Raw genomic sequence first — 22,272 nt, forward strand, 5'->3', positions numbered from 1 at the left:
AGGAAAAAAAAAAAAAAACAATGGATTTGATTTAGGGGACATGGACTCAAGAGTTTCTTAATTTTTCAGTCAGCATGAGTAAGGCCCAAAATAGTCCAATCAGAGACTGGTGGGCCCCTAACCCAATCAACCAGACTATAGACTCAGCCTACCTCCAGCAGACATCTTAGCATGGTCCTCTGGAAACTGTACTAGGACCGTACTTCTGGAAAAAAGGAGCTTTGCCCTGGCTGTCTGCTCTTTGGCCAGTTGGGCTCAATGGACTCTAAAAACCTAGGATAGTGTGTAGTGGAGAAGAAGAGTCTGGCCTCTCCTCCCCCACCTGCTAACTGGCATTACTTACAGCTCCCAGCCCCAGACAGATTCCCAACAGCGCAGCCTCAGTCCCACACTAGTTCAAAATACAGATGGAGAACAAAGAGTGCAAAAAGCAAAAGATGAACAGAGTAATTCTTGACATACACAATACAAAAATAAAAATAAAGTGTGCCCCATTCCATCCCTTTAACCTAAACTTCATGTACCTTTATCATCTTGGAGGAGCCAAAAAAAAAAAAAAAAAGCTTTCAAGTTCAGCAACATGAGCCAGCTAGCTAACGCTAGCCCTGGGCAGCTCTTTCAGCTGGGTGGGCTTGGTTTCAGGGGAGTCTATCCCAGCACCCACCATAATTCTCCCCGTTTCCTCACTTCCCCTTTAGTTGTGTCAGCCAAAGAAAGATGTTCCTTCCTTTTGGATACAACTAGAGAGGAAAGCACCCATTCTGTCCCTGGGGGAAGGAGTGGGTTTGGAAACAGGCAGAAGCAAAGCTGCTTGGCTTACAGTACCATTAGGAAATGGCCCCAGGAGTCAGGGTTTCCTTCTGAGACAATGAGTCACTGAAGAGATGGGCTGAGGTGACGGGGCAGGACCCCTCCTTCCTCAGAGACCCAGGCAAACTAACAAACAAGGCAAAATGGAGGCAATGAGTCCTCCTTCATCTTGTCTCATCAACTGGCAGTGGCTCACACCTTTGGGAGTTGTGAGAGAACAGAAACCAACACCACTGTCAGAAGCCCAGTCAGGACGTCCACTGCCCAGGCAGTTGGTCCCCCAACAGTACCTCAACCTTTAGAAGGGGGCTTCAGGAGCGCTCCAAGACCTCTGTGCTCCTCCAATTGCAGCCTCAGGCCATAGTCATTCAGCTGCCTGACTCAGTACCCTAGGACTGAGGCCCAAGTCACCATGAAAATAAAAGGCTACAATTCTCAAATGACTAAATGCTGGCCTGGAGTAATCATTAAAAGCCAAAGTCAGGACAGGAGCCCAAGAACCACTTACTTTTGTCACATAAGGAACAGTTCAAATATATAAAACTCTTAAACAACATCTAGTAAGGCAAACTCAAAATCAAACACATTCTAGAAAGATGGGCCTGGCCTGAGATTCTATACTGCTCCAGCTTAAACTGAAGTTAATCCTGCTCCTGCCCACCCACAAAATCTCTTTTAGCTTGGTTGGGTCCTCCCTCATTGTTGCCCTAACAGAGAAATGAATGACAGTGATCAGAAAGGAGGGGAAAAGGGAAATTTCATCTTCTGCAGACATTTTTCTAGGGAATTCCAGACAGACACCTAGATGCTAAGGTTAGTCTCAGAGATGCCAGGACTAAGGCTGACTGGGACTCTTTCAGCCCCATCACACCAAGAACCTGGCTGCAACTTGGATAGGGAAATGAAAAGATGGGGCATAATATTAAGATCAATGAGAAAAATCACTGGGCCAATATAGTCAATGAGTCTAGTTCACTGGGGCAGCCCTGGGCAGAGGACATGGCGATAAATGAACATAAGATACTAGACACTCTAAACAGTGGTCAGTCACTTAGTAGGGCTCAAGTCTCTGAGGATGCTCTTAAGTTATGCTAACATAAGCCTTTTCTAATCCAAAGACCAGAAGAGACTTTTAAGGTCAAGTGTCCTGTTGCTGCAGGCTGGAAAGCATCCCTGTCCCCTGGCAGCAAGGCCCTACAAAGGGGCCAGTAAAGAACTGCTGGGTCAGGTCCTCCTTGCTGCTGGCTCAGAGATCCAGGGAGGAAGGTACCAACAAGGTGAGGTGGTAGAAGATAAGACAGACATGCACAGGAATCCCCCTGTCTCCTTCCCTTCTTGGCAATAATTTAGTGGGATGGTTGAGAGGAAAAAGAGATTTCAAATGAGTCAGATTAAGGGAAAAAGTTAAGAAATCAAGTCCCCAACAGGCACTGAAATCAAAATGATTTGCTGTGGTGACAAGTCAGAGGCAATTTGAGGACCTGACATAAACTAATTGTCTTGGATACCAGACAGTCCTCTAACTGGCACATGTCGGGGATGACAAACTCAAATATTTGAGAAGGAACCATCATTGGATTAATCCAGAAAGGCTTCCAAATAAGGAAGCATTTACTCTGCTTTCTTTGTCATTCCCCTTTCTTTGCCTTTACCATCTGATTTATATACCTTCACACACATTTTTTCAATCCCAAGACATCTGAAAACTTATGTGGACATGACTTCAGAACATACCCAACTCCCAGTGCTGGTCTTCTCAGGTAATAAGATGATGTTTCCCTATTGTTAATTTCTAACCTAAAAAAAGAACCATAACTGCTCTGAGTTCAGAGTCCTTTTCCCTAGGTATACAAATGAGGATCCTGGACAGGAAGGACCCTTTTACCTAAAAACCCCAGAAAGGAAAGCAACAGCTGGGGCCAGCCACAAAGAGAGGACTGGGACTGAAGCAGGCCTGGGACCAGATAGTGGATGAGGGCTGCTCTCCACTCACTCTGCCTCTTTTTATCACCTTTACTTTTTGTGTGTGTGGGCTTTGTTTGTTGGTTGGGTTTGTTTCATTTTGTTTTTTGTTTTTATATCATTATGAAAAATACAGAAACCAAAATCAACATGTTTGGTTTCCCACTCCCCTCCACCCTGCTCAGGATGGCCACTTGTTCTCACAACCGGCAGAGGCAGAAGAGGGTTGGAATGAAGACTCCAAAGGCCACCAGGATGGGAAACATGAGGCTGCTGTTGTCCGAGGCATAGGGGTTGGGTGTGCGGGGGCCAGACTGCACCCGGTTCTTATTGGTCTGTCTTTTGAGATTAGACCCTTCATCATATTCTTCTTCTTCTTCTTCCTCTTCTTTCTTCTCCAATCCTGGATGAGGCTGCAGCTTTGGTACATCTAACACAAAAAAGAAAATGCCTATTAAGTAAGAACCACCGCATGTAAGTATGACCCTTAAGAGTAGCGAGTGAGCCACAATAAAGAAACTCCTGTGACCTTCTCCACAGGAAGGAGAAGTAGCAGAAATGGTCTCCAGCCTAAAGAACAGCAGAGTTGTTATTAACACTAGTCTTCCTCAGATTTAACTAAAAAGTAGGAAAAGCCCTGCTTACAGAGAGACTCACTATCTCCCCTCCTGTCCCACTTCTTCAGAGCCCCAGGAAATTCAGACTGGTCAGAGACAATGACCTCACACCCCAAATTTAAACTTTCAAATCTCTCCTCCTTTCCACAAGCCCACAGTTCCTATAGATTCACACAAAGACTAAAGAAGAGAGCTGATCTACAGAATTCTGGGTTCTAGCCCACACTTCTCCTTCTGTCCTGCCTCTTCCTCAAAGACTCAAGCACAAAGCTGTCTAGTGTTTAAGATATCATCTTCCTAGATGCCATCACATAAAAGTTGGGAGAGGACACCAAGACAAGACGGTGAGATGATAGTGTATTCAAGACACCTTGGGTAAAGGTACAGAGATAGGATAGGGGAGAAAAGTCACTAAGATACAAGCTTTCTCTGTAAAAATCAGTTGGGAAGCTGGCAACTAGGATAATGGAAACCCTGAACAAAAGATATACCCTACGTCTGAATCCCAAGGTCAAAGACATATGAATAAATTAACTTTTGTCCCAGTGTAGTCCAGCAACACTGGAGTCCTTAAGAACATACCAAAACCCTAACAAAGTCTTCCTTTTGCCTTTTTCTCCTAGGAAATAAATGTCAGCAAGAAATGGAATGGGGACAAGTTTTAGGCAATTTCAAATGACTACAAGGGTCAAGCACGCCAATAGGAACCATTATTAATCCCAATTCATAGGAAACTTAAAAGAATTTGTCTAAGGCCAAACAGTTGACTAAATGGTAATAGTAAGAACATAGATCTTTCGTCAAAGTTTGTGGCTAGTATCATGAAATACTTCATCCTCATGTTTTTGACTGTGAATTCCCCGCAATTGGCTTTAAGTGTTTACAAAATAATGATTAGCTAAATTATCTCCTGAGGGTTTCCTCAACCACATCCTTCAGCCTGAGTCAGAAAGCAAATCAAAAGCACAACTTACCATCCACTGTTCCAGCCATGATGTAGAGTGCACAGACTTTGGGATTGTCATAATACCCCTAGGAAATGGGGAAGAGTGGTCAATCCACATAGCAGCCAACATTTTACCCTTACCCGCTCTTCTGAGCCCTTCCTCAACCATGAGGCAGCATAGGGGCATTACCTTAACAAACTCAATGTAGAGTTTCCCTGTGAAAGTGGACACCTCCCCCTGTACACTCAGTTTCCCCTTTCTGATGCTCATGGGGATGATTTCATCGTGAGCTGTGCTGTGTCCAACACGATCAAAGATATCCAAATCCTTCACCACGACGTGGCCATTTAATCGTACATCAAATACCTTTGAGAATTAGAAAAGGAGAGGATGTCAAAACCATCAGCTTCGCAAGGCTTCAAGGAATGACATCGTGAACCAGTTTGGGCTTCAAGTTCAAAAATAATTTTTAAAATGATGGTCCAGATATATTCTAGGGTGGCTGGAGTCCTTTACCTGAACCAAATCAAAACTATTTTCCTTCATTGCCATGGAGGTTTCATACTTGCCTCAAGGAACAAAGAATAGAAACAAAGAGCTCAGCATGGAAAGAAGGAAATTCACAGAAAAGGACAGAGGACAAGGATAAGGTTAAAAACGAGAAGGCACTGAAAACCAAGTTAAAAGGAGTAACCAGGAGGAACTTAACAGGATCCATTAGTTGCCAAGAACTAGGAGTCTAGAAATCCTCTCTGTCACCAACCCCCAAAGCAAGTGTAGTCACACAGGCAATGGGACATGGTTTCCTCAGGTGCAGAAGGAATCCAGCTTTTCCTAAAAGCTCATCTGCTCCTCCCTTCTGGAAGGATCTGACTCTCTGTGGCCCCATACCAGAGGACTGTCCAAGAGTAGCAACGTCTCACTAAGTCAATACCTTACCTTCTGCTGGGACTGTGCAAAGTAGACCTCAGCAAATTTCAACACCAGCACATAGTCCCCCTCCTCCTTGATGGGCACTTCATAGCCAAAGGTCTCTTCATTGTACCGCTCTGTCTGATATAGGATCTGGTCCTCTGGGTTGGAACGCAAAATTGGCAGCTTCATGCCATAGTCTGAGGCTGGGGAAAAAAACAAAGAGAAAGCACATCAGAGGCAAGACATAAAAGAGCAGAGACTCTAGAACTGTCAAGACGCATTTCCAGGATATTGCTAATAACTCTTCCACCTCCTCTGCACCTGGTTCCAAACAGAGCTCACATAAAAGCAGGAATCAGAGAGCCATTACCAAAGAAGAGCACAAGAAAGAAACTAAACAATAACTCATTCCAATAGCCCCCTCCAACCTTCACAGGGGAACATTTTGAAAGCACATTCATATGGTTCCCCCTGGCTAGCTGGAGAATAATGGGAAGAGAATAAGTCTAACTCATTATGTGAAGAAAGTGCTATGTTGCAGGTGCCTGGTTCCCAAGAGGGAGAGTTTCAGAAAAACGTCCTAAAACCAGGGGTTGTCCAGGAACTCTAATCAAGGTGATTGAGTTCAAATGTTTTTTTCTCAATCAGAAAAACTAAGCATCTAAAACAAACTACTTAGGAAAGTCATTCTTTATCATCTTTAATACAAATAGTACCCCCGCTTGTTTTTTCAAAAATTTCATTCAGAAAGTTTCAAGGTTGGCAAAAAAGACAGACTCATAAAAAAAGTGGAATTCTCTAATTTCCAATAGGTTCAAGCACCTTGCTTCCCAGACTCATAAAACTCCATCTTGCTCACTGTCTTAAACATTTCCTAAATTAAACCAACAGAAGAAAATAGTTCTACTAAGGCTCCAGCACCTATCATGGTGCCTGGCACACAGCAGCCACTTGATGTTGCTTGCTGAATGAACAAACAGCAACAAAGGAAGTGCCCACAAAGCAGAGAAGCCATGCCACGCTCACTGTGAGTCTAGAGCATCTGTAGGAAAGATAATCTGCCAGGGTTCTACTGACACCTCTGGTTTAAGATGCCCAAATCTTGGGGAGACACCATATTCATTTCACAAACTTGACAAGGAACAATGTAGGGCAAAAGTACAATTACTTACCTTGGGTCAGTATCAGAAGAGTCAAAAACCTCTATTGTCCCCAGTTCTCTCCCAGCATTGGTAGATGAGTTATGTATTCGTATTCTTCCCCCACACAACAAACTGAACTAAGGTCTTTCCACAAAAGTGTCATCTTCCAGCCCCAAAAGATGAATACTTATACTTCCTCCTTCAGAGAGCAGCCTGATTCCTTTATCCTAGATTAACTTTCCAGTGTCCCATAAGTCTACTTTCCCAACTATAGACGGAACGGTAGGATAACTTCTCCAGCATGAAACTAAGACTTCAAGACTGCCTTCCAATATCACATTGACCCTGAAGTCACCCGCCACCTAGATTCTTTGGGAGATGCCTAAAGTCATCCCCAGAGCTTTATCTTCTGAATCACTAAAATTTGAAGGGAGACCTGGCAAAAGGTAAAAAATTAACCAAAAGACTTAATAGCTGAGGTCAAGTCCTCAAAAAAATAAACATAACTATTAACAATTCCTGTAAGTGACATTAGCCATGAGATCAGATGAACTAATGAGACAATGGAACAGGAAACTCATTGCATTTTTGTCTTCAGACATTTTTCTATTTCTCTTTAAGAAATCAAAGAATGGGCTGGCCAGGTGGCACATGCCTGTAATCCCAATAACTTGGGAGGCTGAGACAAGAGGATCCCAAGTTCGAGGTAAACATGGGGAAAATAAAAAGGGCTGGGGAAGTAGCTCAATGGTATAGTACCCCTGGGTTCAATCCCCAGTATTGCAAAAAAAAAAAAAAAAAGAAAAAAGAAAGAAAAGAAAGTCCCAAATGTTTCTAAGCCTTGCATCCTGGAACACAAACCTATAAAGACTAAAAGACTGCTATTTCTCTTCCAATTGAGCTCTAAGAATGTCCTCTTCCATGAGGACTGTGATCCTTACAAATTTGGAACATTAACTAGATTTGATTCATACATGCACAGAAATTTTTGTGCATGTGGGGAATCTTCTTTTCCTTGCCAAATGGAAAAAGCAAGAAACTAACTGTAATGTAATCTGTGGCAGTCTCAGTCCCACAGTTAAGCAAACAGATATGTAAACAAAAATTATTTAATAACCTTGGAATTATCTTTAAATATTTTCCCCTCAAAGCCCAAGTGACTATCCTAACAGATTTGCCACACACAAAGTTGCATTTGCCTAAGTCCCAAGGGATGCAGAAGCAAAAAGGAATTTTATTCCTTCCTTAGCCTTTGTGCATTCACAGCTAGATTTCTCTAAAATACAATGAAAGTGTACAGTCAGCACACTGCTAAAGTTGACACAATATAGCTTAGACAGTTAACTAGAAAGTAAGGAGGCCAAAGGGCCTACATTATGTCTGTTTCTTCTTAGTTCTACAAAATAGAGTAGCCAGCTCCTTGGAAAATTCAGCTCAGGTTTTAGAGTAAGGCAGGCCTGGATTTGAATCCTGGCTCTGCCACTAAGAGATGCTGAACAAGTTGTTTTTTCTAGGTCTGTTTTCTCACCTATAAAATGGAGATATCACCTACCCAAAGAGTTGTGGTAAGGATAAAAACACCTGTACCATAAAAATAAATAAATAAAGTAAAAAATATCTGTAAAGAGCTTAATATAGTGCCTCACAGAGGAAAGCACAGACAGATATGAAGGTATACCAGCCAGGAAAGGATATGCACCCAATATGCCCTAAATAAATGTTTCGGCTCTAAAGAGAATTTAGAGTAATGGACTAAAAGGAAAAAAAGAAGCAACAAAACTAATTAGAAAACAGCAGCTGGGAAGCACAGGAGTTGAAAAGCCAGAATGAGTAGGAGACTACCACCATGAAGCACTTCTTTTTTATTTTTTTATTTTTTTTATTTTTAGTTGTAGATGGACACAATACCTTTATTTTGTTATGAAACACTCCTTGGTGCTGCAAAATCTCTCAGCACCTCCACACCAGGACTCCTGATCACTAGATTCTTTCTCAAGTGAGTTTAGTACCTCAAGAATTAGTCTGAATGGACAGAGGCAAGGAACTGGGGATTCAGGGATCTAATTCTCTTCCTGTGAACTTCCAGCACTCCGAGGACCTGCAGATGAAGCATGCCTGTTGGGTAACAGTATAGGGAGAAAATTCTAAACAAATTCTACAGGGAGAGAACTCACAGCAAATCAGAGACAGCAATATCTATCTTTCTCTCTCTCTCACCCTAACTTTCAAGTTCGTATCTCCCCAAGGCCAAATCCTTCCCCAGTCAAAAGAAAGGCAGTCCAGGAAAGGGTCTTCCTTAGGAATACAGAATTGGTAATTTGATAAGCTCAGGTGCTCAGCCAACAACTCCCCTTCAGCCATGCTCTGCCCTATTTTTAATTCCATGTAAAAGGTCATCAAGCAGGAGAAGGGGAAAAAAAAAAAAAAAATAGTGACAGTTTACCCTACTCTGGACAGGAGAGTTTACAAAGTCATGTCGAGATTTCTAAGGAATGAGAAGTATTATTAAGAAGGAAAATAAGGTTCAGAGAGGTAAAGAAAGTTCCTCAAGGTCATACAACTTTAGCAAGTATCTTTCTATGAAGCGGAAACAGCCTTCCTCTATAACGAAGCCAAGTTCTGTACCCTTAGGCCAAATAATCAGGTCTTTTCCTAGTCAGAGTCCAAAGGGATCCAGAATAAGGAAGCTAAGAAGAACCTGTATTGTATAGCATGCCAAAACCCCGAGGTGAACACTGCTGAATCACTTTCTATACTTCTAACTGTTGAAGCACACAGATTAAAAATGCCTTTCCCAGGCTATGAGCACTAGCTATCCTCAAGGCAGAAATGAAAGTCAATAAACATTATGAAGAGACTTAGAATGCATAAGGCACCGGGTGCCCTGGGCCACTCAGTTATAAGAATGCTGAACTACAAAGAAATTACAGAGAAAACAGCAAGTTCAAAAGCAGGCCAAACCCTTATCTGGACAAACTTGGCAACAAGCACCTGAATTCATTCTACACAAAATGAACTTTCCTCAGCATGCTGGGAACAATATCATAACCATGTGGGAAAAGAAATAGGGTCTACAGCTCCTACTGCAATTAGTGTAAATAGCTGCATAAGGCAAGGGTCTCCAAATACCTGGCACACCTTTATCTGAACAGGGCCAAAGAAGGAAAGGCAGAGTGAACAGCTGCACTTCCCTTGGTGGGGCTGACTCCCTAAGCAAAGAACACATTAGAAAGTTGATTCCTGAGTGGAAGCTTACACATACCTCAGTCCCAGACCCAATGCCAGAAAAATGCTACTCTCAGGAATCTGGTAAGCCCAAAGTAGCAACAAGCTAGTTCAACTCTTAACACTTTATCCCATCCATTCCTTAATACTATTCAATTCATACCCAGACTGGCACAGGCAGGAACCTCCATTTGTAAAAAATGTCCAATGGCCCATGTGAGAAATAGGACTCCAATATGCATGAGCTCTGGTAGGTCTCATGTAATTTTACCTGCTACAATAAACTCTAAAGGAACTACAACCATGAGGTAATAACCCAAGGATAGAGAGCCTGGCTCACTGCTAACCAGACTAAAACAATCACAAAAAAAAAAAAAAAAAAAAAAAACCACTTACACCAGCAAACCAAAGTCAGAATTTTTGAGTAAGTTCAGTACCTGTGTGGTCTCCATCAGCTTTATCTCTGCACAAGGGACCTATTAGAACAATGTAACCAACGTAAAGCCTGGTATCTGCTCAGTGAAAGAAACCATTTGCACACTGCTTTCACCACAGTTATCTCAAGAGGCAAAGTCCACAAACTGTCTCTAATTTCCTCAGACCTCCTTCCTCCCTGTCCAGACCCCCGAGAAAGAGGAAGGGTCCAGGAGAGAGATAGCAATGACCTCCTGCTATAAAGTTTGGCTTTGGCTGCAGCAAGACTAGAGCCCTGACTCAGCTGAACCCAGGCTACTGGGATCTACGTGCCAGGGCTAAACAAATTCCAAGACAAACACAGAACTTCAGAAAGAAGCCCTGTGTCCCAAGATCCCCATATGTATAAAAGCAATAAACTCCTAATATAACAAACTTCCAGGAAACTGCAATTAACTTGGAGAAACTAAGTGAAATCCTTTAGTACAGGCAAGAGCCAGATGTGAGCTGTGGAAAAAGAAGTCTGTCTCTTAGGTTGTCTGGAGTGGCATATTGCCAATTTGGCAGCTTCTAAACCCAGCAGATAGCATAAATCTCCTTACAACACATGAAGCAAGGAACTTCCTTCTTAAACCTGTTTTCCAATTCTACTTATAGAAGAAACAAAGAAATCTAGAGCAGATTTCCCCCCAAAGAGTGGTCTGAAAGTAAAGTACCTCACAGCAACTGGGGACAGAAACCTGGGTCTCAGCAGGGGGTTTAATCTATTTGGTGTGGAGTGGGGACCAGGAATCTGCATTTTTAACTACCTCTCCTAACAACTCTTACACTATCTCTGGAACAGAGCAGCTCTGTCAAAGCCACTGCTGCTCAACCAGTTTAGTCACAATCACTTTTCCCAAGAGCTAAAATCAAACCTCTTAGGATCACCCGGGGTAGGTGGTACCACACTCTTATATTCAGATCTTACACTGGATGACCCAGTTGACACACTGCTACCAGACTCACATGCGGGATGGCTTCAATATAACCATCGCTACTTTGAAGCACACATATTCGTTCCAAAGGAGGGCGGGAGAGAAGGCTACAATCAAACTTTCCTGGCCCATCCCCTTCAGAGATTCCTTGCTATTCTGGCTAAGAATCAAGCACGGCTCCTTTAGAAGGGGCAGGAAAAGCAGCAGATATCTGGGTCGCAAGAATCTACCAAGAACTGTCTCGATAAGACAACAGGGGCATCGATGACCTATAACCCGCCTGGCCTCGAAGGGCAACAGGCAGCCCTCGTCTTTACTTTCCCAGTTTGGATGGGGGTGAGGGGTTGAGAAAATCCAGGATGCAAGGTCCAAATATAACTTCTCGCCAGCTCTCTGCCTCCTTGGCTCTTGGTAGCTTCGAGCCAGTGCTAGGCCCTGGGCGTATGACCAGGTCCCTGAGGAAACTGCAAAAGAAACTTCGCTCCGGAGACGTGGCCCCTGAGTCGAGGAAGGGGCTCTGGGCCCGCAGCCGTCCACCAGCTGCGCCCAGCACCGCAGGCCCGGAATCCCGCAGCTCGGGCGAAGGGCTCTCACCTCGGCCCACCCGGCCTTCCAAAGGGTCCTTGCGGAAGTGGATCCCGTGTACGTCCACATGAGCCTCACCGCCCGCGTTGACCGCCCAAATGACGCTCTCCGGCAACCCGGCCCCAACCACGCCGGCCACGCCGAGTCCCGGCTCCCCGAGCGACGGCAAGAGCATCAACAGCAGCAGTCGCAGAAGCGCCACAGCGGCTCCTTCAACCACCCGGGGCCCCAGCATGGCCGCCACCACTGCGGGGGCAGCCCCCGCCGACCTTCGTCTTTGGCCGGCCGCCAGGCCGCCCCCGACTCAGTAAAACAGTGCCACGGGCCGCTCTGCCTCAGCCGCCGGGGACATGTCGCTCTCAGGCCTCCTTCTCAGCCACGGGTGCCGCCTCCCACCTCAGGAACAACCTACCCCGCCGCCCAGCCTCCCAACCAGGACTCTGTAGCCAATCAGCGCCCAGTCCTCATTAATTACCCACCACCCCGCCGGGAGCCCCCCGCCCATTGGCTATTGGACGCGGGAAAAGGCGTGGCCACTCCCAGGCTCCGGTCCAACCATCGGGCACGAGATGGAGCGCGCGCAGAGGGAGGGAGTTCGGTTGAAGCAGCGGTCCGATGCGGAAGTGGCGAGTGCAGCGCCCAGGCGGCCCCGGAATCCCACAGCTGAATGGGAAAGGTGGCCTGGGGGGTGGGGGGGAAGGTTTAGGATAGGGCGCACTGACACGTCGCCAGCACTTCCGGTGCTCCAAATCTTGGAACCGAATAAGCTTTGGAGGGGGCGATGCTGTTTTTCCCGCCCCTTCTTTTCTCAGAGAGAGGCATGAGCATAAGCTCTAGTAGAAGCAATGGCTAACCTCCCATCCTAAGAGACTCAGCCTTTTCACCGTGTGAGACAAAGGACCCAGCTTTTGCCAGAGGCCACACGCACACGACTGGAGCACACGCGTCCCACGAGGATAGGGTCCCGCCCCTACCCCTTAGCGGGCTCTGAGCGGGTGGTAGAGTCCAAGCGGCCATCCAATCAGAAGGCTCCAACGCAGCGGAAACGCGTGGCTTTGTGAGGGAGGGGTTGCAGGTTGCCCGCGTCTCCATAGCGACAGCCTCTGGCCGGCCTCTGAACCTAGAGACTGAGTCGGGGCTTCCTGAGCCCCGGCCGGAGTAGTAGCCACCAGTGCCTAAAGGTTACCGGGCACAGGCATTACCCGACTTCCCTGCCTACTCTGCCCAGCCCTTTCCTACACGGTGATCCTGCACTTCGGTGTCTGCCCCAAACTCCCACTTTTGCAATGGGAGAAAGGCTCAGAGAGAGGCTATGTTGCCAAGGGGTCTCACCACCGGTGTAGGGCAGAACCAAGGCAGAAAACTATTCAATAATTTCGTCCACAAATACTTGTCCAGTCCCCACTAATAAGATTGTCAGATTTAGCAAATAAAACACAGGAAACCCAGTTTAATTTGAATTTTAAGATAAACAAATGGAACTAAAAAAACTATCTAAAATTCAAACAGCTGTACTCTGCATTTTATCTGACAACCCTACCTACTACGTGCTAGGCAATGAGCTTAGTGCAGCAAAACATGGGGCCCCACATGAGAATCATAGATGTTTAAAGAACCCATGACCCAATTATTTAGAACAGGGTGCCAAAATGGACAATATAGTGGGGAATTTCAATGCATCAGAATTCCTTTCCCCTTGAGGCCAGACCTCACAGGTGTAACTTTTAGGGGTTCTGTTATGTGTGTGTTGTAGTGATGGGAATGGAACCCAGGGTCCCTGCATGCTAGGCAAACTCTCCATCATTGAGCACTATCCCCAGCCCCAGGAGTAACTTTTGAATGTATTACCCCCTAGTCTAACTCCAGTATCTGACCTTGATTCTTCCTGAATAGACTTGTTTCCCCTGGAGCCCTGTACTCGAGATTCTAATTCCACTCTCCTCTCTCTCTCTCAAAAAAAAACAAAACAAAACAAAAAAAAAAACGTTATTTTTGGAGAAACCTGTCAACACAGAGGCTTGAATAGCCCTTAGAGTAGGGACATGATGCAAATAAGGAACAGAGTTACAGAAGTGATGCAGCTTTCCCCCTCCAGGCAGGGGCTAGCAGAGCCCACATTCCAGCTGCACACTACACTGCTCATGCTTATGTTATTTCCAGGCAGTCTCCTGCAGGAGAAGCAATCACAAAAATGGACTAAACCTTTGAGAACACCTCAAAAGTTCTAATCTTTAGCCTTCTCTCAGTCCTCTAGATCTTTGGTCACCTCAGGAGATAAATGATGTTCCTGACTACCCCTAATGAGCTCTTCAAATTCCATTCCTGATTGGACTACCCTTCTACCAAGGAAGCTGACCCCCTTTTTGAGATCCAGTTACTCATGAATTAGGCTGTCTCTTCTGTAAAATGTAAATTCTGAGACCCTGGAGGCAGGATGAGCATGGGATCTGAAGCTTTCTGGGTTTCACATCCAGGTCTACATTTACCTAAATGATACAGTTCCCTGAGTTTGTTTCCTTAATTGTGAAATAGAGATAATAATGGTTCCTATTCCAAATGCAGATGTGAGGATTAGAGAAGATAATGAGACCAGAGGAGGAGGACCAGGTAGCAGTGTACATAAAAGTTTTTAGAATTGTTAAATAAACAAATAAAAATGGAGGCTACAACTTAGATACCTCAAGACCAACCACCTCTAGCTCCAGAGCTGAAACTTAAGTCATCCCGATTTCCCCCAGAAATAACTCTAAAAATGCATAAAGATTTTTGTCCTTAATAGCATGGTTCAATGGAATTAACCCAATTAGCTATAGACAAGTCACTTTAAACAGTTTTGTTTGTCTTAGAAAGACTATTTGACAGCCAAATCTAGAGAAAGGTCAAAAATACTTCCTCTTTCATGCTTTATAAACTGAAACTTGCCAATCTCAGTTTGCAGTCTCCAGATTCATGGACTGTTCTTTTGTATGCACAATAAACTCTTAAATTTTTAACTTGATCTGATTTTATTTTTGACATTCGTGCCTTGCATAATAAGCCAAGCAATTATCCAGTTGTTATACTAAAAATGAAAAACTCTCTGGAGTTCCTGCTTCCTCCAACTTGGACCCCATCGTTCCTTATCTTTTACTCTAAAAGGTTGCTGGATCTTGCTTTTAGGTATGTCTCCCATCCCCATAACTTTTTTTGTTTTTCCTGCTACTGGGGATTGAACCCAGGGACACTCTATCACTGAATGACATCCCAACCCTTTTTATTTTTTATTTTTTTTTTAATTTTGAGAAAGGGTCCCACTCAATCACCCAGGCTGGCCTTGAACTTGATTAACAAGCTTCCGCCTCAGTCTCTCAAATTGCTGGGTTTATAGGCATGCACTATCACACTTGGCACCCAGAGCTTTATTATTATTATTAATTTTAGATGTTGATATCCCTTTATTTTATTCATTTATTTATATGTGGTACGGAGAATCGAATCCAGTGCCTCACTAGGCAAGCACTCTACCACTGAGACACAACCCCAGCCCAGCACCCAGAGCTTTCAATAAGTAAAATTTCCAAAATTATCAGCCTTCTCAAATCTCTATCTCCTGAAGGATCCCATGCCCTTTGAAGGTGACAATTTTTCCTGTAGACTGTATACAATTGTCCTGGGGCTAGTAAAATTTGTGAGATTTCCTGACAGAAGTATTTGGCCCCTCAATTCGCCAAATCTTTCTCTTTCCTTATCACATAAGATTCTCACACCATATGAAAGCCCCGTAGTTACTATCCCATTGTATAATTAAGGAAACTGAAGCCCAGAAGGGTAGAGGCCAACTGTTTTCAGAACATCGTCTCATCTGAGAAAGCCTGGTTCAAGGGCAATCACTAGGTAAAAAAGGGTGGTGGGTGGGGTTGTCAAATTTCTAGCAGCACAAGTATCAAGAGTAGGCTCAAGATGGGGTTGGGGGAGAAGACAAAAGCTTTAGGGTCTCAGCTGGCAAGTCAGGCTGGAAGATCTTACTTCTGAGGAGGATTATCTCCTAAAATGCCAACCCAAAGGGGTCCTCAAGTAGCCCCAGACCTCCTCTGTATGGACTGTTCAGCATGCAGGGAGTCTGAATGCTGGCCAGTCCATTTTTCTATAGATAATGACCACCTTGGACACCAGTTGCAGTGTTTCCTGCCTGCTGTAGGTCATCCCCATCTGAAAGTCCAAGAACACTTTGAAGCCAAGCATGGTGGCCCACACTTGTAATCCCAGTGATTTAGAAGGCTGAGATAGGAGGATCACAAGTTTGAGGCCAGGCTCAGCAATTCAGTGAGGCTCTAAGCAACTTAGTGAGGCCCTGTCTCAAAATAAAAATATAAAGGACTGGGATGTGGCTCAGTGGTCAAGCACCCCTGGGTTCAATCACTGGTACAAAAAAAAAAATTACTTTGATTACTCTGAGTAGCTGTATTTTTGACACCTTCAGCTGGGGTTGGTTTTATGCAAAATTTTCATTTTATTCAACACCTCCAGCATCCTTCAGAATGGAGTACTTGCCTCTGTAGAATAATAGAAACTACAGTTTTGGGGTGAGAAGAACTGCATTCAGTTTCTTTCTCTGTGGCTTCCCAGCCATGGTACTCCCTTCCTCTGAGTTTCCTCTCACTTAAAATGCAAATGGGATGGTCCACCTCACAAGACACATTTTTTGTAAAAAAAAAAGGCAGGCAATATTGAAGGGAACTTTAAAAAGATAAAATTCACCATAATTTCATCCAAACCTGAGATAAGGCTTAGAAACCCAGGCAGGCTCTGATGGCAGGTTCTCAGTAACCGCTGACTCTCACCCATCCGAGTCTCATAGCCCCCTCAAGAAGTTAGAAGGATGCCAGATGCTGTGGCGCACACCTGTAATCCCCATGGCTCAAGAGATGGAGGCAGAAGGATCGCAAGTTCAAAGCCAGCCTCAGCAGCTTAGTGAGGCCCCATGCAACTTAATGAGACCCTGTCTCAAAATGAAAAAGAACTGAGAATGTGACTCAGTTCAATCCCCAGTACCCCAAAGCTCAGGAGAGTAAAGTCATTTGCCCAAAGTCACAGGCTGAGGAGCTTTTTGGCTTATTTATTTATTTTCTTGTGTGCTGGGATTGAACCCCAGGGTGCTCTATCACTGAGCTATACTATAGCTCTTTTTTTTTTTTTTTTAATATTTACTTATTTATTTAGTACTTGGACTTAAACCCAGGGGCACTTTACCACTGAGGTACCTTCCCAGTCCTTTTATTTGTTATTTAAAACAGGGTCTCACTAAGCTACTGAGGGTCTTATTGAGTTGCTGAGGCTGGCCTCAAAGTTGCAATCTTTCTGCCTCAGACTCTGCAGTTGCTGGCATTAAAGATGTGTACCACTAGGATGTATTTTTAAAAGTGAGCTTTATGGGACCATTGAGCTAAGTAAGTGCTCAATAGATAAGAGTCATAGGTGTTTGGGGGCATAGAGACCTGGACTCATAGCCTAGTTCTAAGCTGTCCACTCCTCATCCCTACGCCCCTGCCTCTGTACTGGGTGGGGACTGAACCCAGGGGTGCTTTAGCACAGAGCTACACCCCCAGTCCTTTTTATTTTTCTGTCTCACTAAGTTGCTTAGAGCCTCACTAAATTGCTGAGGCTGGCCTCAACCTTGCCTCTCAAGTCATTGGGATTACAGGTGTGAGCCAGGGCACCCATCTAGCCTACTTGTACTTCTGAGAGCTATACAGCCTCTGGAAAGTCATTTCTCCTTTTTGGACTTCAACTTCCTCACCTGTAAAATGAATATAATTAGAAGACCTCCCCTGTGTGTGGCTTCTGTAAGAAGTCCTTCACAGACTGCCTGGTTTATAGTAGGTCCTTAGTGCAGGATAGCTATTAATCACATAAGAAGAAATGATTTTAACATGTAATACTGGCAATCTGATACTGGCAAAGGCTGCTGTGAAGGGCTCAGGCTAAGGAGTTGGGAAAAACCCTTCCATTCAGGGGAGGGAAAAGGCAAAGAGATCCAGAGTTCAAAAGTGGAAGTTGGAGCAGCTGTTTATGAGCCCTTAGAGGCAAATTCACCTTGACCCACAAAACTCAAAAGGGGTGTGTCTTCCTGTATAGATAAGTATCTAAAGAACAAAGAATGCTATTAATTAAGTCTTGCCTATTTTAAGCTAATGGGATATTTTTCCCCCTTAAGGATAAGCTTACAATAAAAGTTCAAAAGGTAAACTCGTAGAAGGGGTGGGGGCCAGCCTGACCCTCTGCTCGACCAATCCTGTAGCCCTTAGATTCTGAGGTGGGTGGTCTGGTCCCAAAGCCAAGTTTTCTGGCCTGGAGCCTCTGAAAGTTAAACCACAGAGAGATCAGAGCCACCCAGAGAGGGATCAGGAGATTACCATGCTGTCTCCTGGCCCTGTCCCCAGTGGGCAACTTTAACTGAGAAACCTGGCTGGGTCTCCAACTTCAGGGGAAGAAGAATGGACTTGGCATGTCTTTGCTTCCCCCAGAAGGATATGAGTCACAGAAAAGAGCCAGCCAGGCCTATGGTGGCTGAGCATGAGGACAGAAAAAGCAACAACTTTTCCATATGGGTGGCCTAGGACAAGTCACTTCCCTCCTGCACCTCGGTTTCCTCATCTGTGACAACGTTATGAAAATCTTTAAATCAGACAGCAGACTTCACGGCATCGCAGCACTCTATATATGTCACCGGAAGTCATCTCCCAGACTTTTTCAGTGTGTTAAGGACACAATTCAATGGAATCGGGAACACCAGGACGATCTTTATCATCTACTAGATGCATAAGCTTGGTGAGTCATGTCCCCTCTGAACCTCTTGTGTTCCTCACCTGCCAGTCAGGGAAGACAGATGATAGGGAAGTGTTTGTATTTTCATGGGTTGTGTTCATTCAATCAATAAGCAATTGGGAAATGCCTACTAGACAAGGAGATATTGCAGAGAACAAGATAGAAATGGTCCCCACCAACATGAAGTTTACAATTCTAATGAGGGGCAGGAGGTAGCAAACACTAAGCAGATAGAGATGTATTGAAATGGCCCTTTCTATCATCTTTCCATGCTACCGTATTGGTGTGCATGAATGTCCTGGCTGATTCTCTCAAGACCACCAACGATGCCCAAGAGGCAAATGCCAGGTCCTTATGAGGCCATGCCCTAGAGTCATTGTCCAGTGTCTAACTGTGTCCATGAAATATGATTACACTGGCAAATTTGAATCACCGATGACTACAGAACTAGGAAAGTTTTTGTGAACCGTGCAGGCAGGTTAAACGTGTGGAGTGATCAAGTGATCAAGCTCTGATGTGACGTGCAGCTCAAAGATCTAGAAAAATGGCTGAACAATCTACCCCTGTTTCATCAGTTGGGTTACATTGTACCGACAACCTCAATGGGCACCATGGACCACAGAGCAGCAGTATGAAAAACACGGGAAGGAAAATCCTGGGATTCTTTTTCTGGGAATGTGATTTATATATATATATATATATATATATATATATATATATATATATATATATATAAAATATATATTACATATATATATATATATATATATCACATTCAAATAAAATGCTTCAATGGACAAAATGGTGAAATATAATCCATACAACCCGATATGGTGGAACACTCCTGGAATCTCAGCGACGCAGGAGGTTAAGTCAGGAGGATCCTAAGTTTAAGGTCAAAACTCAACCACTTAGCCACACCCTGCCTCAAAATAAAAATTAAAAAAATAAAGACTGGGGATATAGCTCAGTTGGTAGAGTGTTTGCCTCACAAGCACAAGGCCCTGGGTTCAATCCCCAGTACCGCAAAAAAAATAAATAAATAAAAAATAAAAAAATAAGAAGGGCTAGGGATGGAGCTCAGTGGTAAAGTTCCCTGGGCTTAATCCTTAGACAAAAAAAAAAAGAAAGAAAGAAAGAAAGAAAGAAAAGAAAAAGGTGTACAATAAGTGCAAATCAGGCCATAAATTTCATGCTTCAGTGAAAAGCATTCTAAGCAGAGGGAACATCATGAAGGTCCTGAGCCAGGCCCTCTGCAGAGCATTCTGTATGGGCTCTTTCTTCACAACTACCCCACTAGGTAGGTACAATTATTATTACTAATAATAGAGAACGAGGTTCAAAGAGAACAAAACTTCCTCAACACGTACCTCCTATACACATACATCCTTTACCTTAAGCGGCAGAGCTGGGGTCAGAACCCAGGTCCTTGTTAACACCAAAGCTTGCTCATGATATTCAGAACCCCTGACCTGAAAGATAGCCATCAGCCAGAGAGCAGGAGCAGGGGGTAGGTGTGGTGAAGGGATATTCCTGCACTGCAACCAGAGCCACAGGCACAACAGGATCAGGGCCACCTTGCAGGACCATGCAGTTCAGACAGTCAGGTCATGGAGCCAGATCAGAGTTAAGCTCTGATTATCTTGTCGCTGTCAACGAGAAGTTCTGGCATAGCCATTAAAGAAGGCCATGACTGACTTTCCCTTCTGCTCTCCTTGAGAGGGGAATCATGGACACGTGAGGACGTGAGAGAGGGTGAGAGGCAACAGGAATAGCAATAATAACAATAATAATAGCGAGAGCTGTAATAATGCTTACTGTATGCCAGGGTATGCCAGGCACAGTTCCAAGGTCTTTATGTATATAGTCGTCCCTTGGTACTGATGGTGGGTGGGGTCTGGTACCCACAGTATGCAATGGGGATGGATTCAGTATCTACAGATACCAAAGTCCATGGATGCCCAAGTCCCTTATATAAAATGGCATTGCATTTGCATATGACCCACACACTAAATCATCTCTAGATTACTTGTAATACCTAATGTAAATGCTCTGTAAATAGTTTTGTACTGTGTTATTTAGGGAACAAGGACAAGAAAAATTCTTTACATCTTTTTTCAAATTTTTTGATCCATGGTTGGTGGAATCGGCATGTTCCACATCCACGGAGGACCAACTGTACTAACTTGTTTCAAAATAAACCTGTAGGGCTGGGGAGATAGCTCAGTTGGTAGAGTGCTCGCCTCACAAGCGCTAAGGCCCTGAGTTCAATCCCCAGCACCGCAAAAAAAAAAAAAAAAAAAAAAAAAAAAAAAAAAAAAAAAACCTGTACCGACATCCCTATTTTAAAGGTGAGGAAACTGAGACCCAAAGGGGCTGATAACTCACCCAGATGACACAGCTCACAGATGGAAGAGCTGTGATCTGAATCAGGTAGTTAGCTTCTGAGTCCACTCTTCCCCCCCAACCCCGCACACACACTCTCTCTCTCTCTCTCTCTCTCTCTCTCTTTCTCTCTCTCTCTCTCTCTCTCTTGTAAAACAAGGCAAACAGAAAACCACACAGAGCAAACAGACAACTTAGTGAATTATTATAAGATAAACACCCTGTGATCACCCTACGGGTCAAGAAGTAGAACTTTGCCCCATATCCGAAAAGCCCCTGTCTGGGCCCCTCCTCCTCTCTAAAAGCAATGGCTAATCTGACTTTTATAATAGAATTTTCTGTGTGTCTCTTTATGACTTTTTCACCAAGGTGCACATCCATGAACACTACCATTCTCAGTTGGACCCATTTATTTTTTAAATTTTTTGCTGTGCTGGGATCAAACCCAGGCCCTCACATGTACTAGGCAAGTGCTCTACCACTGAGCTACATCCCAAGCCCCTTATGTCTCTTTTAGTTCCCCGCTTCATTCCTTTTTATGTTTTGTAACTGATCTGTTGAAGAACCAGGGCCAGTTGACCTGTGGAGTTTTCTGGATTTTGCTGATGTAAACATGTTCCTCTGCCCTAACACTTTCTGAAAGTTGCCTGCTGGATCTCGAAGAGTGACCAGACTCAAATGTGACCCTTTTGGGAAGGTCCCAGATGGTGGCGTGTTCTTCCACTGGGGCATCTAATGTCTCGTTTTCTGTTTTAAGATCAGCACCCAGGCTCTGAGGCATTTTGCTATAAATGCTTTCAGGCTATCTACAGTCACAATGGGGTTTCTTTTGCCCTCTGGACAAATCTGTCCCTAAAGGCAAGCCCTTCGTAAGCACCAGGGTTTCTATTTCCGTGGCCTGCAGAAACAAGATGGCAGCTTCTCAGCGGTCCCGCCTGAGCCTCTCCACACTCCAAAGTCTACAGCAGGATTGGGTGCTGCCTTTTGTTGAGTGTCACCCCTCTCTGCTCCTCCACCCAGTCACTCAGTACAGCTGACAGATGGAATTCCGCTTAGTTTTCCGAAGGGACCAAGCTCCCCCTTACCTCTGGGTCTTGGAACAGCTGCCCCCTCAACCAGAAACAGTCTTTCTGATCACATCTTCTGACTCAGCCCTGCTAACCCATCAGGTCCTAGCAAATCTGTCCCTTCTACACCACTGCACGACATACAAGGATTGGAATGGGGGCCTTTTATGTACCCCTGCTGCTTCGAGAGGAGCCCCGTGAGCTACTACATTACACTAGTTTGTTTTCTTGTTCATTTCTCCCACTACAGATTGAGCTCTTGAGAACAGCCACCCTGGCACAGGGTCCAGCACATGGTAGGAACTCAATAAATATCAGTAGGAGGTTGGGGGTGTAGCTCAGCGGTAGCGCCCTGGCCTCGCACGCACCAGGTCCTCGCCAGTTCAATGCCCAACACTGCAAAATGAATAAGTGAATGAATG

At 44.5% G+C, this 22,272-nt stretch overlaps 1 protein-coding gene and 1 non-coding gene across 4 annotated transcripts; one reads left to right on the forward strand and one right to left on the reverse strand.

Annotated features, from left to right (window-relative positions):
* Positions 1-551: 551 nt before the first annotated feature.
* Positions 552-12,472, reverse strand: Mlec (malectin). 3 transcript variants are annotated; one of them, XM_047561013.1, is made up of 5 exons: positions 12,449-12,472; positions 5,276-5,454; positions 4,526-4,702; positions 4,364-4,421; positions 552-3,202 (listed from the first exon to the last, which is right to left on the reverse strand). In XM_047561013.1, exons 1-5 carry the CDS (start codon positions 12,453-12,455, stop codon positions 2,973-2,975), a joined length of 651 nt encoding a protein of 216 aa, XP_047416969.1. In that variant the 5' UTR covers positions 12,456-12,472; the 3' UTR covers positions 552-2,972. The 3 variants fall into 3 exon arrangements, with proteins under 3 accessions (XP_047416969.1, XP_047416968.1, XP_047416970.1); XM_047561012.1 differs by lacking the exon at positions 12,449-12,472 and adding an exon at positions 11,604-11,996; XM_047561014.1 differs by lacking the exon at positions 12,449-12,472 and adding an exon at positions 11,864-11,993.
* Positions 12,473-19,353: 6,881 nt separating this feature from the next.
* On the forward strand, positions 19,354-19,427 carry Trnav-cac (transfer RNA valine (anticodon CAC)). Its single transcript has one exon. It is a non-coding gene; the product is annotated as a tRNA-Val (tRNA).
* Positions 19,428-22,272: the final 2,845 nt, after the last annotated feature.

Source organism: Sciurus carolinensis, chromosome 8 (assembly GCF_902686445.1).
Source record: "Sciurus carolinensis chromosome 8, mSciCar1.2, whole genome shotgun sequence".
NCBI classification, from domain to species: domain Eukaryota; kingdom Metazoa; phylum Chordata; class Mammalia; order Rodentia; family Sciuridae; genus Sciurus; species Sciurus carolinensis.